The sequence below is a fragment of the Lissotriton helveticus genome, chromosome 1_1, assembly GCF_964261635.1.
Source record: "Lissotriton helveticus chromosome 1_1, aLisHel1.1, whole genome shotgun sequence".
Classification (NCBI taxonomy): Eukaryota; Metazoa; Chordata; class Amphibia; order Caudata; family Salamandridae; genus Lissotriton; species Lissotriton helveticus.
In genome coordinates, this window is record NC_136057.1 from 105384153 (window position 1) to 105399797 (window position 15645).

General features: G+C 48.1%; 1 protein-coding gene across 1 annotated transcript in view; it reads right to left on the reverse strand.

Annotated features, from left to right (window-relative positions):
* Positions 1-2992: 2992 nt before the first annotated feature.
* Positions 2993-15645, reverse strand: part of LOC144759165 (uncharacterized) — a 113685-nt gene continuing 101032 nt past the window's right edge. The window contains 3 exon segments of the mRNA XM_078646471.1: positions 2993-3148; positions 3840-3932; positions 4023-4195. Coding sequence (XP_078502597.1) covers positions 2993-3148; positions 3840-3932; positions 4023-4195 — 422 coding nt within the window.

The window sequence follows — 15645 nt, forward strand, 5'->3', positions numbered from 1 at the left end:
GCAGTGACGCCCAGCTCGGGTTTATGCATGTTTGTGGAAAGACCAGGATGCCATGAGCTCAGGTGCAAGCAAAGGAAATCACCAATTTGACTGTTGTTGGGCTGCTAATATGCGGTAATTTACAGGGTCAACGGGCCCCTCATAGCCCTGGGCCCCATGCCACTGCACCTGCTGCAGCAATGGTAAAGTGCACAGAAGCATAAAGAGTCAGCAAGCACCAGCAGGAGTGTGTGATGAATGGACCAAGAACAGCAGGAGCATCTGCCGTCCGCTCGGAAAACACGAACATGGACTTCAAACAAAATATTATCTCCAAGCCTAAGGCTGAAAGAGATATCTTCAATCATGAGGGGCACAAATAAATGAATGCTTGCTGTGATTAATTTGTTTTTTTTAAAACCTAAGCGCCGGTGCTCATGCCACCGCTGTTGCTGCACACGTGTAAAGCTGGCGCTGCACCATTAGTTTAGTGCCCTATTGGCTAGTTCTCCTACTGGGGGAGTAAATCATTAGGGGGCCCTTGTACAAAGCATTTTTGCAGTCAGAAACGTCGAAGTGCAAAAATGCTTTCACAAATGTACCAAATACAAGTTGTTATTCAGTAAAACGCTACCTACTTGCAATTAGTGTTTGCGATTTGGTATTTAAAAGGGGCGTGTTTACGGCATTTCTTCCAATTACTGAATCTGAATGGTCTGTATGAAAGTTTTGCGACCGAATTAAGGTCAAGTTTTACTGACTCCCTGCAGGAGGTGGTAACCCATTTGCAAATAGGTACGGGACCTTTGAAGAATGGAAAACAAATATTTTTAAGGGCAGGCGGCTGTCCCTCGGACCCCACTGTCTACTCTTAAAAAATTAAACGAAAAAGCTTATTTTTTTCTTTTTAAATGCATCCCATTATCCTTTAAGGAAAACGGCTGCGTTAAAAAAAAAAAAAAACAGACTGCTTTATTAAAAACCAATCATAAACATTGTGGTCTGCTGACCTCAGCAGGCTGCCATCTCTGTGATGGCTGTGATTCCTAATGGGTCTCAAATTGCGACCTACCACACTAATATGCATGAGGTAGGTCTATTTGTCACTTGCTAGCAATCGCTAATGAAACTCAAAAGAGTTTCATACATTAGGAATTCCGATTTCAAAATTGCGATTCATAGAGAAAGACAAATAGGAAATCGGTATTCCTGATGCTAGTACATCCTGCCCTAAGTCTTTTTGTATTTTGCATTCTTCGAATGAGGTAAGCAAAAAAGGGCTGGGATGAAAAAAAGAAATTAAAAAATCAGTCTGGACACAGTACTTACTCCTTGCAAGAGGTAAATCAAGTTATACCTGGCGGCACTCATAGATAAGGGGCTGCTCAGTGGGTTAGCTGCTTTGCAGTTGGTTGCGGCAGCACTCTTCACTACCGAAGCCTGAGCGCTGTAGAGCTTACAGAGTGACCAAAAAATAAATGTGCGCCCTGTAGGAGGGGATCGTAAATGCACAGAATGCTGACTCGAAGGCATTGCAATGCAAGATACAGCAGGATTTATTTAGGAAAAGAGGTTACATACATCTGCAATAAACAAAGTTCAACTACTAACTCTTGAACATATGTGGTAAAAGGTATGATGGGAAGGTAAAAGACCCCACGTTTCTTTCTGCAGCTCCAACGGTAACCACACACCATAAGGAGCGAGCAACACCTGGTCTGAAGATGGACGCAAGTCCGTTCTGAGAGGAGAGTAGGGACTTTGGCATCTGTGAATAGGGGTCCGTGCTGAGAGCCCTAGCTGTGAGCTAAAAGTTGTTGTGACGTGTAAGTAGTAGTTTAGTGTGTGCTTTCTAGGTGGTGTGATAGGGTTGCGGCTGTGCCCTCATGTAATGGCGTGAGCGAGGTGGTAAATGAATCCTATATTCGGTTGGTACAATAGAATCAACTAGCAGTGAGAAGGACTCAGAACATTTATAAAGAAATAACACAAGGATGTGATTGGTTACCGGTCATATCTCCTTACATTCTTGTACGGCTGCTCACAATCACGCTTCACAGGTGACCAGAGCTGCAATTACAGAGCCCAGGTCTAGGCGGGGAAAATTACTCATCTTAATGATGCTGCCTCACTGGGGGCACATATGACTTGGCATGCTTGCGGCAGGGTCAGAAATGACTTCTCTAAATAAATGTAGCACAGGCATACCATTATGCTTGCCTTTTGAACACTTTTAGCTGGGACTTAAACATCAGTATGCCGTACATCGTGCCCTTTATATACCGAACAATGCTAATTAGTGCATGGACTTTTAAAATAAATTATTCTGCAATGCGCGAATCATGCCTGGACAGCCTCAGCTGCCTGTAAAGCCCGGCAGCCTCTCTAAGAAACTAGTGCAGAAAACAGTATGCGAAGAAGAAACATCCTGCACAACTTGTGACCCTCGGCAATCCGATACACTGCAGTTTAAGAGGCACGCTGCAACGTTCTCCCCTCTTCCGCTGTGGTATTTTGCTAGGCCCAAGATCTGCTCTCTGTGCTCCTTCACGCAAGAGATCTTTTTTTCCACGCTGCTCGCTTTTTAAAAGCAAAAGCTGCAAATGGTGCCTCAGTGATGTATGAAGTGTATGCGCTTCGCAACGGCGTTTGCACACTCAGGGTTATTACACTAAATGCACGCTCCCTACAGGGAACACTGGATATTAGGAATTTATGACTATAAGCCCTCGCTAAGTTACAACATTCCAGTAAAACGTACTTTGGGGTAAGCAGGACATAAGATTGTTACAGTGAAAATGGATCTATCTTGTTTGTATTAAGTGGTGTTGTAGAAACGTTAGTTTTGAGTGAAGTTCCTGGCATAAACTGTGCAGTGATAGGGTTCAGTTTAGTGTGTATTATTTGGTGCCGTTGCATATGTGCCTTACCAGTAAAGCTCTTCTCACACCCAGTGCAGCGATAAGGCCTCTTTCCTGTGTGTGCACTTTGATGCCGTACATGGCCTTTCTTTCTAAGAAAAGCGCTTGGAAGACACTTTGCAGTGATAAGGTTTCTCTTCTGTGTGTTTGGTGTGACGAGACTTGACTTTTGATTTAAGCTCTTCTCGCACACAGTGCAGTGAAAAGGCTTCTCTCGTGTGTACGCTTTGATGCCGTACAAGGGATCCCTGAAAAGCGAAGCGCTTGGAACACTTAATGCAGAGATGAGGCCTCTCTCCTGTGTGTGTTCTTTGATGCAGTACAAGGTAAGACTTACGAGAAAAGCGCTTTGAACACGCAGTGATAAAGCTTCTCTCCTGTGGGTACGCTTTGATGCTGTACAAGGGTCTCCTTACGAGAAAAGAACTTTGAACACACAGTGCAGTGATAATGTCTCTCTCCGGTATGTATTAGTTCGTGCTTTAGTAGATGCGCCTTTTGACGGAAGCTCTTCTCACACATGGTGCAGTGATAAGGCTTTTCTCCTGTGTGTATGCGTTGATGCTGAACAAGAATTTTCTTTCGAGTGAAGCTCTTTGCACATACAGTACAGTGATGAGGTCTCTCTCCTGTGTGTACACTTTGATGAGGCCTCTCTCCTGTGTGTACACTTAGATGAGGCCTCTCTCTAGTGTGTACGCTTTGATGAGGCCTCTCTCCTGTGTGTACGCTTTGATGGGGCATCTCTCCTGTGTGTACGCTTTGATGAGGTCTCTCTCCTGTGTGAACGCTTTGATGGGGCCTCTCTCCTGTGTGTACACTTTGATGGGGCATCTCTCCTGTGTGTACGCTTTGATGGGGCCTCTCTCCTGTGTGTACACTTTGATGAGGCCTCTCTCCTGTGTGTACGCTTTGATGAGGCCTCTCTCCTGTGTGTACGCTTTGATGCCGTACAAGGCCTTTCTTATAAGCAAAGCGCTTGGAACACACTGTGAAGTGATAAGGCCGCTCTCCAGTGTGTGTTCTTTGATGCTGTAAAAAAGTTGCCTTTTGAGTGAAACACTTTTTACACGTTTCGCAGGGATATGGCCCGAGGCTGGCGTGCCCTTTTTTGTGCCTCACAAGAAGTGTCTCATTGATAAATTCTTCGTCACACACATTACAAGCAAAGCGTCTCTCCCTCATGTGCATTCTGCACCGTTTTCTTAAGTCGATATTTTGAGTAAAATTCATCTTTGATCTGGCACCTTCGTGGCTTTCTTTCCGATTCATATTTTCTAGATGTGATTGTTGTGCTGCAAAATAGAAAAACATTGAAAATTACATGAAGAAAATATTTCTTGAATAAGCTGCATTGATATAATATGGAGAGGCGGACAGTTACAATTCAGGGAAAAAAAATTATGTTCTAAGAAAAAGACTCATTTCCCTTTGAGACACAAATGGTGGCTAGTCCTCCTACACAAAGTGTGGTGACTTAGTTCTGCAGCTGGAGCATGCAGGGAAATCAAGTGATTCACAAGAACCACTGGTCGACAGGCGAGTATGGACTTTGGCATCTGTGAATAGGGGGCTGTGCTGAGAGCCCTAGCTGTGAGCTAAAGGTTTTTGTGACGTGTAAGTAGTAGAGTAGTAGTTTAGTGTGTGTTTTGTAAGACGGCGTGATAGCGTTGCGGCTGTGCCCTCATGTAATGGCGTGAGCAAGGTGGTAAATGAATCCTATATTCGGTTGGTACAATAGAATCAACTAGCAGTGAGAAAGACTCAGAACATTTATAAAGAAATAACACGAGGGTGTGATTGGTTACCGATCATATCTCCTTACATTCTTGTATGGCTGCTAGCAATCACGCTTCACAGGTGACCAGAGCTGCAATTACAGAGCCCAGGTCTAGGCTGGGAAAATGACTCATCTTAATGATGCTGCCTCACTGGGGGTACATATGACTTGGCATGCTGTGGTTCTGAAAATCTGGACCCTGTTGTTATCCCAATATCGAGGTCCAATACCCGTGTCACAAAATATCAACGTACTATGACGATTTTGGTGTCCATGAACCGATAATGATTAGGACATCATTCCTATGTATTTGCGTCACAATCGAGGGTTGCCAACACCCCTAAATCGTAGTTTCTGTCCCAATCCCTTAGACTCCATTTTGTGAACGGCATCCATCTTACGTCTTGCCCTCATGTTAAGTCAATTAAAGGTCGAGCTTGATCCAAAGGGACACGTCCACCTTCCCTGACTTCCCCCTGTGTGGAAAAGTAAATTTTGCCATGTTCTGTGTCCCTACGCCTCATCCATCATATGTTATGTGTGCATGACCAATATGCATATGTTATTCCCCATGTCCGATTAATGACGCAATTACAGTTGTGTCCACCTCTGATATGTCATTTTCCAGTCCTCGTGAATAATACGAATATCAGGCCTATGTAAAGTTATGTTGCCACGTTTCTCAGTGTGCACGTTATTCCATTATAAAGTCCCCGCTTCCAGGCCTCAACAGGGCCCGGACCACAGATTCAGCTCCTGTCTCCTGAAAGCCTCGCTGAGGAGCGATACAGCCCCCACCTGTATCCTCGACCCTTCACTTACTTCCTGCCTCGCAGTGCCCGGTGCAGCTTGGCTCTGCCTCTGAGTCTGCCAAGAGTATGTTATGATTCCAGCTATCAGTTCAGTCCTCCTCTTCTGCATTCCTAAGCTACTGAACTGCATCAATAGTTTCCGTCATTGTCTAGCCTTCTCGTCTCCACGTTAGAGAAATACTGTATTAATGGTCATTTAATATTCTTCATCACGCACTACATGTAGAATAATGCATGGTCCAGTCTTAGAGTCAAGTTAGCTTTCCCCTCATGACTTCTAGTTTATATCAACATGTTCCCTAAACATCAGATACTAGATAAGGTTTAGGTGCATGTCGCTCCGACCCTCCAGACTCTAGTCTCTGCTCCTAGCACAGAGTTCGTAGCCCCCTCCTATGTTTCCGCCCATTCATGACATATTCTGTTACGTTTGCATCACATGTCTGTGTATACTCCCAGTTACACCTCTTTTTACTGTTATCTTTCGCGACTGCTACGCGTCACGCCTTCTGCTCCACCCACTGTTACGCCTACTGCAATGTAATGCTATGTGTTTGCGCTATGTATATAAGTCAATGTATTATTATTAAAAGTTAGCGCGCTCATCCCAGACCAAGCCCCGGCAGCTGCTGGGCCTCTTTTCCCCTGCTGGGCCCCAGTTGTCCTGTTGGGCCCTGTTACCTCTGTTCCTATGCAGGTTGTCCTGATCCTGTCCTTATGCTGTAATAAACCTGCAGAAACTCCTACTACCTCGAATCTTGACTCTTATTTTATTGAGCTATCTGTTATTCATTCATTCATTTAAAAATAGATCCGGTATTATTTATTTATATACCACATAATGGCGCCCGAATAGGGACTTGCCCTTTCCCCACGCGTCGGTGAAGCCACGCCGACCCCCTGACCCTCTGCAGCCGTGACGGAACCATACCGGCCACGTGCAGATATTTCTGCTTCAAGTATCCCTCAGGCCCACGGAGGAGACGGAGGAGGCGGTCCAGCATCCGAACGAGACGGTGGAGGAACGCGGCGAGTCCCGACCAGAGCCCAAGCCGAGAGTCCAAGGTCCGAGGTATCCGGAGGCCCACCCGTAACTGAAGTCCGAAGTCCGAAGTTCGTCGTCGTAGCAGTCCAGTCCCGTTCGAGGCTTTCCGTTCCGTGCTGCCCGGTGAGTACCATTGCTGGGGTAGTATCTAGACAGGACCAATCTAAATTGACTCCTGGTCCGTGGGTTGGTGGTGCCCAGACTCACAAACGAAGTGTTCACCTAGGTGGATACGGGTCTTGATGCGTCCCTTTGTGGGACCGGTATGTTCCGTACTGTTACAGCAGTGCATCCAGTAACTCTAGTCTGTTCCGTTCTCGAGAAAATCTGTTCTGTTTCTGTTTTCAGTATTTTCAGGTAATATTCTGTTCGAACTGTTATGTTATGATGTTGTTCAATGTATTTCTAATGTCGTGGTATGCCTGAATTGTTTTTCCCACTTGTTATTGTTCTTCGTGTATTGTATTGTGTTCCGATTTAAGTTTACAATGCCGCTCTTTTCAAGATTACGTCAGTTAAAAACTAGAAAGGGTCTGTTAGAGGAAGCAGTTCCTGTCCCGCCTAGGGACAGTCCAGGTCATTTTATGTATCAGAAACATGGCATAAGCGCCATAATGTATCTAGATTTATGGGTAGAGTATACCAAACAGTTAGAAGAAAAGTATAGATGGCCCGTATCGGGTACATGGGATGCCGAATGTATCATGCGAGTAGAAGAAGCATTATGGAAAAAGAAAGCCAGACAGTCACAGAAAGATGCCATCGAGTTATGGCGTAAGGAAGCTCACAGAAGAACGGAAAAGGAAGTCAGAAAGTCAGAGTTAAGTAGAGAATCCCAGGAACGAGCCCAAGAAAGAGAATTAATCGAGATAGGTGAACAAGTCAAAGCCGAACAGTCAGACAGACAGAGGCATGCCCTAATTAAGGGTATGTATCCTCTCCTTGCCGAAGGTTTGCCAAAAGCGACCCCAGAGGCATCCAGTAATTTCCCGCCGCCATTAGTTCCGACCAAGCTACGTCACAAACAGACCGCAGCTGATATTTTTATTTCGTCCTATTTGGACGACACAGTCCCAGAATATGCAAATCCTGCTCGCGCTCCGCCAGTCCCTGTAAATCAGGCACTTCCCGCTCCTCCAGACACCGGAGTACCTGTTACGGTACCCCCGGTCCAGCCTACAGTCCCATTTCCCACTCTGCCAGGACGTAGAGCCTCAGTAGACGATTCCAGTTTAGGGGCCGCGGGAGGAGGTCTTCCTCAAACCCCGCCGCCACACAAGCGTTTATCAGCACTCGAATTACATGCTCAAGCATCACAGCGTACTCCTAAAAGTAATAAGTCTGTCACAGAAATCAGACAAGCCCTTGGCGAATGTGTCTATGATCCAGTCCCAGGCGAGTATAATATGGTTTTATATTCCGTACGTGTAAGGAGAGTGACCGAGTATCTAGTCACCTTACCGAATATGAAAGAAGATCTAGACAGAATATATCGTTTCATCCGTACAGGGGATGATCCAGAAAGTATTGGCGAGATTATGTCTCAAAGGAAAGCCGAGATCCAGCTCATGATATTAAAGTTCCTGATCAATTGTCTAATAAGAGAACAAGATTACCCGTCTAAAGATCCCGCCGAAATGAGAATCCTGACAAGGTGGAGTGATAATATAGCCGAGGGTAAGCACAAGACCGTCGGTGCCATGGAGAGTATGTACAAGAAAATTCGTAAAGAAATAATAAGGTTACACGAACAGCGTAAAGCAGCACAAGTAAGCGAGAAAGAAAGTATCTCTGATCCTGAAGAGGAGGACGAGAATTCCGCCAGAATAGCGTATGTAGGAAAATCTAGATTTCCAGATCGCCATTTACGCCTAGAACACAAGTCTATTTTTCATCATCCAGCACCAGAACAAGGTTCTCTAGAACAAGTATTTCAAGCTACCGATCACATTCTGAAATCACGAGTCGGTTACAGTGAATTAAGTACTATGCATGAACAAGAACTAGCCCGATCAGCAGTCCGATGGATTACTGATTCTACCACTTTTCCAGACGAAATAGTGGCACAAATGTTTCTGAAATTGTCCCCAGCCGAGCAACGACTGGTGGGTATGTATATGATCCAACACCTTATTACTTTGTATGAGGGTCAACATTCTGACCCAGGTCCGTTGCATGATATCCTGAACGAGTTACTCCAGTATAGATGGAGAGGTCTAGGTACCGATTTAATTAGTGTCATTCTAGAACAGCGCCACAAATATAGAACGTTTCTGAACCCGCATTTTGTTCATGTCTCACCCCCAGAAAGTAAATCATTTTACATAGACAGACAGAATCCGTTACGAGAAGTCCACCCAGTCCAAGGGGCGGGTGGCGTAATGCAACGAGTGTTTGTATACACTCCAATATCAAAGATGGAACTTCTTGAAATGAAGAAATTAATTCCCTGTCATGACAAAGATCCAGCAGGGTTCCATAGAGAATTAAAAGACATGCTCCGTATGGGAGAATACACTTACCCAGATATCATTAAAATGTTAAAGGTCCTGTTACCCGCAGGGGTATATGAAAAGCTAAAGGAAAAAGAATGGGAGGTGGGAGAGAAAAAGATCGATTGGGCAGCTCTAGAAGCTGAAGACAAGGCACGAGTACCAGGTACCGGTCTTGGAGATAAATGTAAAGAATTACCAGAATTATTGATTCAAGTTTTACCCAGATTATTGACAACTAGAAAGGAAGACTGGGATGCAATCTCAGCCTGTAAACAGAAACAAGATGAAGATATTAGTGATTTTTATTCTAGATTTGAGAAATGTTTTAGTATTAACAGTGGTCTCAAGACAAGTAGTGAGTCATACCCTCACCTTTTCGTTACTAAATTAGTCGAGAATTCAAGTCCACAAATTAAAAATCGAGTTTTGAAAGTCGAAAGTACCTGGCAAGCAAATACCCCGTCCCAGATGCTCCAGATGCTCCAGTATCACCAGAATAGAATCAGAGAAGAGCAAGAACACGAGAGAAAACGTATGAAAGACACGAAAATGAAAGTGCTAGTTGCACAATCTGTTCCTCAAGACAGTCAGAAGAGGGGTCCGAATCAAGCCAGTCATCCTGCAGCTCCCGTTAAAGGGAACTGCAATTATTGTAAACAGCCAGGTCATTTTATAAACGAGTGTGCAGTTCTGAAACATAACATAGCTACTGGTAAGACTAAAGAAAGACCACGTCCGCCTAGACAAGAACAAGTTTCACAGATTCCTCAGTCACAGAATGCACAACAGACAGTTCCCGCACCGCAGCTGTTAGACCTGGCACCTTGGCGTGAGTTTCCCTTCCACTTTTTGCTGTTGTGCCTCAAATGTTTTGATGGTGTCTGCTACTCAGGGCACTGCGCCACGGCCAACCCGTGCCGCAGTGCAAGTGCTCCCTACTGTAAAGTGTACATATGATTGATGTCCATGATTGGTTCATTGGATTTACTGTCAGTCCCTAGTAAAGTGCACCAGGAGTGCCAGGGCTTGTGAATGCCAATACTGCTAGTGGGCCTGCAGCGCTGGTTGCGCCACCCACAGAAGCAGCCTTAAAATGTGTCTAGGGTCTGCCATTGCAGAACCTGCGTGCAGTCTGGTACTGTCACCCTGGCTGGGCAAGTGCACACACTTGCCAGCCCCTGAACCTTCCCTTAACTTCATATTAGTCACCCCTATAGTAGGCCTGAGGGCAGGGTGCATTGTAGTGTAAGGTAGAACATGCCCTGATGTGTGTGGCATGTTCTAATAGTGAATTACTACCAAATTCGTTTTTCACTATTGTAAGGCTACCTGTTCCCTTCTAGGCCAGATGAGCTGCTGGAATTATTACCCTCTATAATCCCAGCAGGCTCAGGGAACATGGTAGAAATTCGTGTTTAGTATGCCTGAACTCAGAATAATAAAATACTTCTTTTAGTAAAGTTTATTTTAATATCCTGTGTTTGCAAATGCTACTTTTAGAAAGTTAGCATTTGCTTGCCTAACCATTTCAGCCCGCCTCTGCTTGGATGTGGATCTGACTGTCTGGTGTGTGTGAGTGACAGGGCTGGGAGTTGACAGGTAGTGATTAGCAGGAGGACCCCTTAATGGGTGGTGGGAGTTTCCCCTGAATGATGCATCAGGCTGTGCCCCTGCCACCACAATGCTGGCTCCGCCCTCCTGGGGAGCGACTGATGACTCAGCCTGCACCTGGCCCAGGAAGGACCGAAGCTTGTAAACAAAGTGCTCAGGCCACTCCTGCCCTCTCAATGCCGGCTCCGCCCCCCTGGGGAGCGGCTGATGTGCCTGCCCTCACACTGAATGCAGAAGTCACAAGTACCCACAACAAGTACTCAGAGACTGGAGCAGTTATGCAGAGGCCCCCCTGGCTTGCTAGAACAAAAGAAACTGGGTATAAAAGAAGGAGCCCTGCTCCTTGTAAATTAGATCCTGTTTGTGCTACAGAAGAAACTCTGCCCGAAGAGAAGGACCTGGAAGGACAAGGAGGAGTGCTGTCTCTGGCCTGTGTCTGGTGCCTTGCTGCCAAAGGAGAGGAAAGAAAAGACTACCAAAGACTTTTGCTTATTGAAACTTTGTGCCAAACTCTGCTGAAAGATCTCCAAGGGCTTGCCTGTGAACTTGCCCCCTGACCAGCGCTCCAGGAACAGTGAGCGCTACCCCCCTGACAGAGGAACCGCTGTGGACCGCTGCTTTCCCTCTGCACGCCTATCCAGGAAAAGCGGAGCGCGCTGTGACCATCGCGCTCTTCAGCAACGCTCTGGGTGTGCCCCCGTTCTGAACACCGTGACTGCTGCCTGTCCGGTCCAGAAGCATCGCAAAGATTAGCCCCGCTGATCTGAGCACCGTGACTGACCCCGAGCCGCAGCTCGCAACGTAAAGAAAGGTTGTGCCCGGTGCCTGCTTGCACCCCTCCGTGACTTGTGCCCCTGAACGCGCCGCCGCTGTCCGAGAAACAGCTGCTGCGTGGGGTACAAGAACGCCGCCTGGATTGTTGGTGGTGTGCTCTGTGGATTGCCGCCCCCCTGCGGGTGCCCCTCTGTGGAAACGCCGAGGCTCTCCGTCCCTGTGGCCCGGCCCGCGCCGCAACGCCAACCTCCGAGCTCGAGCCGAGCCGCCGCTCGCTCCAACCCCGGGAGGAAGACACCGCGACGCGGATCACCGCGCTGACCTGCGCTCGGATTGCCTCGATCCTGCTCAAGGAAGACAAAGGTACTGTTGTTGCCCCCGCGGTGCGAGCATCTGGCCTGCCCGCTTGCACCGCCCTCTGATCAGCCAAGTCCTCGGAACCGCGTGAAGAGCGCTCCCAGGGCCCCCGCCCTCTCCCCCGCCAGTCGCGCACAACCGTGCGTCTCGCTCAGAGAGGCGGACTCGAACCAACCTGCCGCCGCTCCCGCTAGACGCGTGAGCCCGGGCCGGTCGGGCCCAGTCAGCCATCGGAGGTGCACCGAGGCCCCCAGCAGGCAACTCCACCTTTGTTTTTACTGAACTTGAACAGGAAAGCCTCACCCAAGATCGTGTGTGAGGAATAAGAAAGACAAGCTGAGAAAGAACTGTGACATTGATAAAGAGTAACTGGAACCTGCTTTCAAAGTAACCAAGACTGTATTTACAAGCCTGCTTGAGATTTATATAAAGAGATATATTTTCACAAATACAGTTTGGTGTCATTGTGTGGTGGGTTGGTTGTGATGGTATAATATTGCAAATGTTTAACCCTACATGCCCCAGAGATTAGCCTAAGACTGCTTAAGCCACACTACCTAGAGGGTAAGCAGAGGTTGTCTTGAAGGTAACCCTCAGCCCTGACGAGGAAGAGAGAGGCCCTGCTTGTCGCCAGTGTTGCACTGCGCCAACCAGAGACTCCCCCTTCCTACATTGGACGCAGCGGTGAGGATTCGCGAATTTACATTTGCAGTGTTTTACCTTAGCTACTGACCATTGCATAGTGATTACAGTCCAGTAACTTAGCCACAGACTTTTTGATTTTTTGATTTTGCTAAAGAAGAAGATCCCTAGTGTTGCAAACATGCCTGGCACAAACAGCATTGATGGAGGAGAGTCCATAGCCTCTAGTGCGCAGGGGCTAGAATGGGATGCATCAAAGCTGGATGACTACACAAAGAAGCAGTTGAGTTATTTTTGCAGGAAACTCAAGGTTCCACACGCAGGATGCAGAAACAAACCTGAGTTCTACAAGGCCATGAGAGCCTGGATTGAATCTAGGAAGGCACCTGAGGATCAGAATGCACCTGTGGATCCTGTGGGTCTGGAAAAACCAGACAGCGTTCTTAGCTTTGGCAGAGGCCTGTCGCCAGAGGAGCTGGCAGACAGACAGGCAACCAGGGATCATGAGATCAAGATGGCAGAATTGAATTTGAAGGGCCAAATGGAGCTTGAAAGCAAAAAAATGGCTCTGGAAGAAAGAAAACTCCAGTTTGAGTTTGATATGAAAATGAGGGAGATGAGTCTAAAAGAGAAAGCCTTGGATCGTCCTCCCTCTGGTGGCAGCACAACGCCGGTGCAGGTAGAGTCAAGAGTGCACATCCCCAAAGATGTAGTTAAAGAGTTCTTTAAGGGGGATGACATAGGACAGTGGTTTAGGGCATATGAGGTAGCCATGCTTTCCCACCGGGTCCCTGAGAAGGATTGGGGAGCGGGGTTATGGGGAAGGTTCCTTAGCGAAGGAAGGAACACCCTGCTAGATTTGCCCACTGAAGACCAGAGATCCTATCCCCATATGAAAGAAGCTTTAATGACCAGGTATGGGCTTACCCCTGAAATGTATAGGCAGAAGTTTAGGGGGTGTAATAAGCGGCCTGGGAATACGTATGTGGGGTTTGTGACTTTTTTTTGCAGAGCACTGGATGGTTGGGTGAAGGGTAACAAAGTGAATGATTTTCAAGGTCTCTTTGATTTAATTGCATGGGAGCACTTGTCTGATCAATGTTTTCCTGAGTTACGCCAGCACCTGATTGATAGCAAGTTGTCCAACCCGAGGAAACTTGCTGAGGAGGCGGACCGCTGGCTCAGCACCAGGGTCCACAAGGGTCCAGTGGGAGACTCCGCCAAGGGTGGGCAGGGTCCCCAGCAGAAGAGTGGGGGGGACAAGGGAAAACAGAAAGGGTTCCAAAAAGGCCCCCAAAGTAATCCCCAAGGGGACCAGCAGAAAGGTTCTCAGCCTCCCCCACCCCCTAAGCAGAATGGGGCCCCGACAGGTCGACCTGTTCCAAAGGGGCCCTTCAATTGTTACAAATGTGGTGACCCGGGGCACATAGCCAGTGACCCCAAGTGTCGCCTGTTTGGAAAACCAGCACCCACTGGTGCTCCGCCCCGACAAGTGACCAGTGTTCACTTAGGAGAAGAAGTGATGGTCCCGGGGGGTGGAGATCCTGTTCAGATGACCCTAGTCTCACTAGGAGACAGTGAGATGGTCCCTGCAAGCTACCTGCCCTCTAACACTAAAAAATATGGGCAGGTGGTTACCATCAATGGTAAGAAAGCTGAGGCTCTTAGAGACACAGGAGCCAGTGTGACTGCAGTGAGGCATCACCTGGTGTCTCAAGAGCAGGTTGTACCCCATGCCTACTGTAGGGTTGTCAACGCTGACAATTCAGAGAGTCAGTGTCCGATGGCTCAAGTTCCCTTCGAGTGGGGGGGGGGTCTCTGGTACTCTGCAGGTCTGTGTGAGGAAAGCCATGCCTGTTGACTGTTTGCTAGGGAATGACTTGGAGGACTCCCCTTGGGAAAAGGTGGAGAAAACGACTCACCTGAAGATGGTGGGTCTACCTGACTGGGCGTGCGTGACCACCCGGTCAATGGCAGCCAGTAGGGGTGATCAAGAGGTCCTGGGGCCTGACGGAGAGGCCCAGGAACCGGCCTTAGGGAGAAGGCGCAGGGTGCGCGGGAAACCGGCCCCTGAAGTTCCCACGGTCCAGGAGGAAGCAGACCTTGAGGGGGATGCCCTGGAGCCTACTGGGGAACAGATTGCCGAACTGGGGGACCTGCCTGAGCTGACCCATTGGCAGCAAGAAGGAGGCCCCTCCAGGGAGGAATTCTGCAGGGAGCAGAAAGAATGCCCTTCTCTCGTGGGTATGCGGCAGCAGGCTGCAGACCAGGCCAATGGTGTTCAGGCCAAAACACATTATGTGTACTGGGAGAATGACCTCCTGTACTCAGAGCCTAAGGCTGCTGAACCTGGGTCAGCCCGTGTGCTGGTGGTACCCCAGAAGTTCAGAGCCTTCCTACTGGGACTGGCTCATGATGTGCCTTTAGCAGGACATTTGGGGATGGACAAGACCTATGACAGGCTTGTCACCCACTTCTACTGGCCCCAAATGCACAAGAGCTCAGATGCTCATTGTAGGACCTGTCCAACTTGCCAGGCAAGTGGGAAGAGCGGAGGGAAGAACAAGGCTCCCCTCCAACCCTTCCCTGTGGTCAGTACGCCATTCCAACGAGTGGGTATTGATATTGTTGGGCCTCTGGACCCCAAGACAGCCATGGGCAACAGGTTCATCCTGGTCTTGGTGGATCATGCCACCCGGTACCCTGAAGCCATCCCTCTGAGGACAGTGACGGCCCCCGTGGTGGGGCGTGCACTGATGGGAATTTTCTCCAGAGTGGGATTCCCTCTAGAGGTGGTGAGCGACAGGGGGACCAACTTTATATCCAAGTATATGAAGTCCCTTTGGCAAGAGTGTGGTGTAACTTACAAGTTCACCACCCCTTACCATCCCCAAGGAAATGGGTTGGTTGAAAGATTTAACCGAACCCTGAAGGGCATGATCATGGGCCTGGAAGGTCCAATGAGGTGTAAGTGGGACGTCCTCTTACCATGCCTGCTCTTTGCATACCGCGAGGTGCCACAGAAGTCTCTAGGGTTCAGCCCCTTTGAGCTTCTGTATGGCCACCCCGTGAGAGGACCACTGAGTTTGGTAAAGGAAGGCTGGGAGCAATCTCCCAGGAAACCTCCCCAGAATGTATATAGCTACATGCTGGCCTTCAGAAACCAAACCAGGCGCTTCAGACAACTTGCTGAGGCAAATCTGGAAGCAAGCCAGGAGGAGATGAAGCG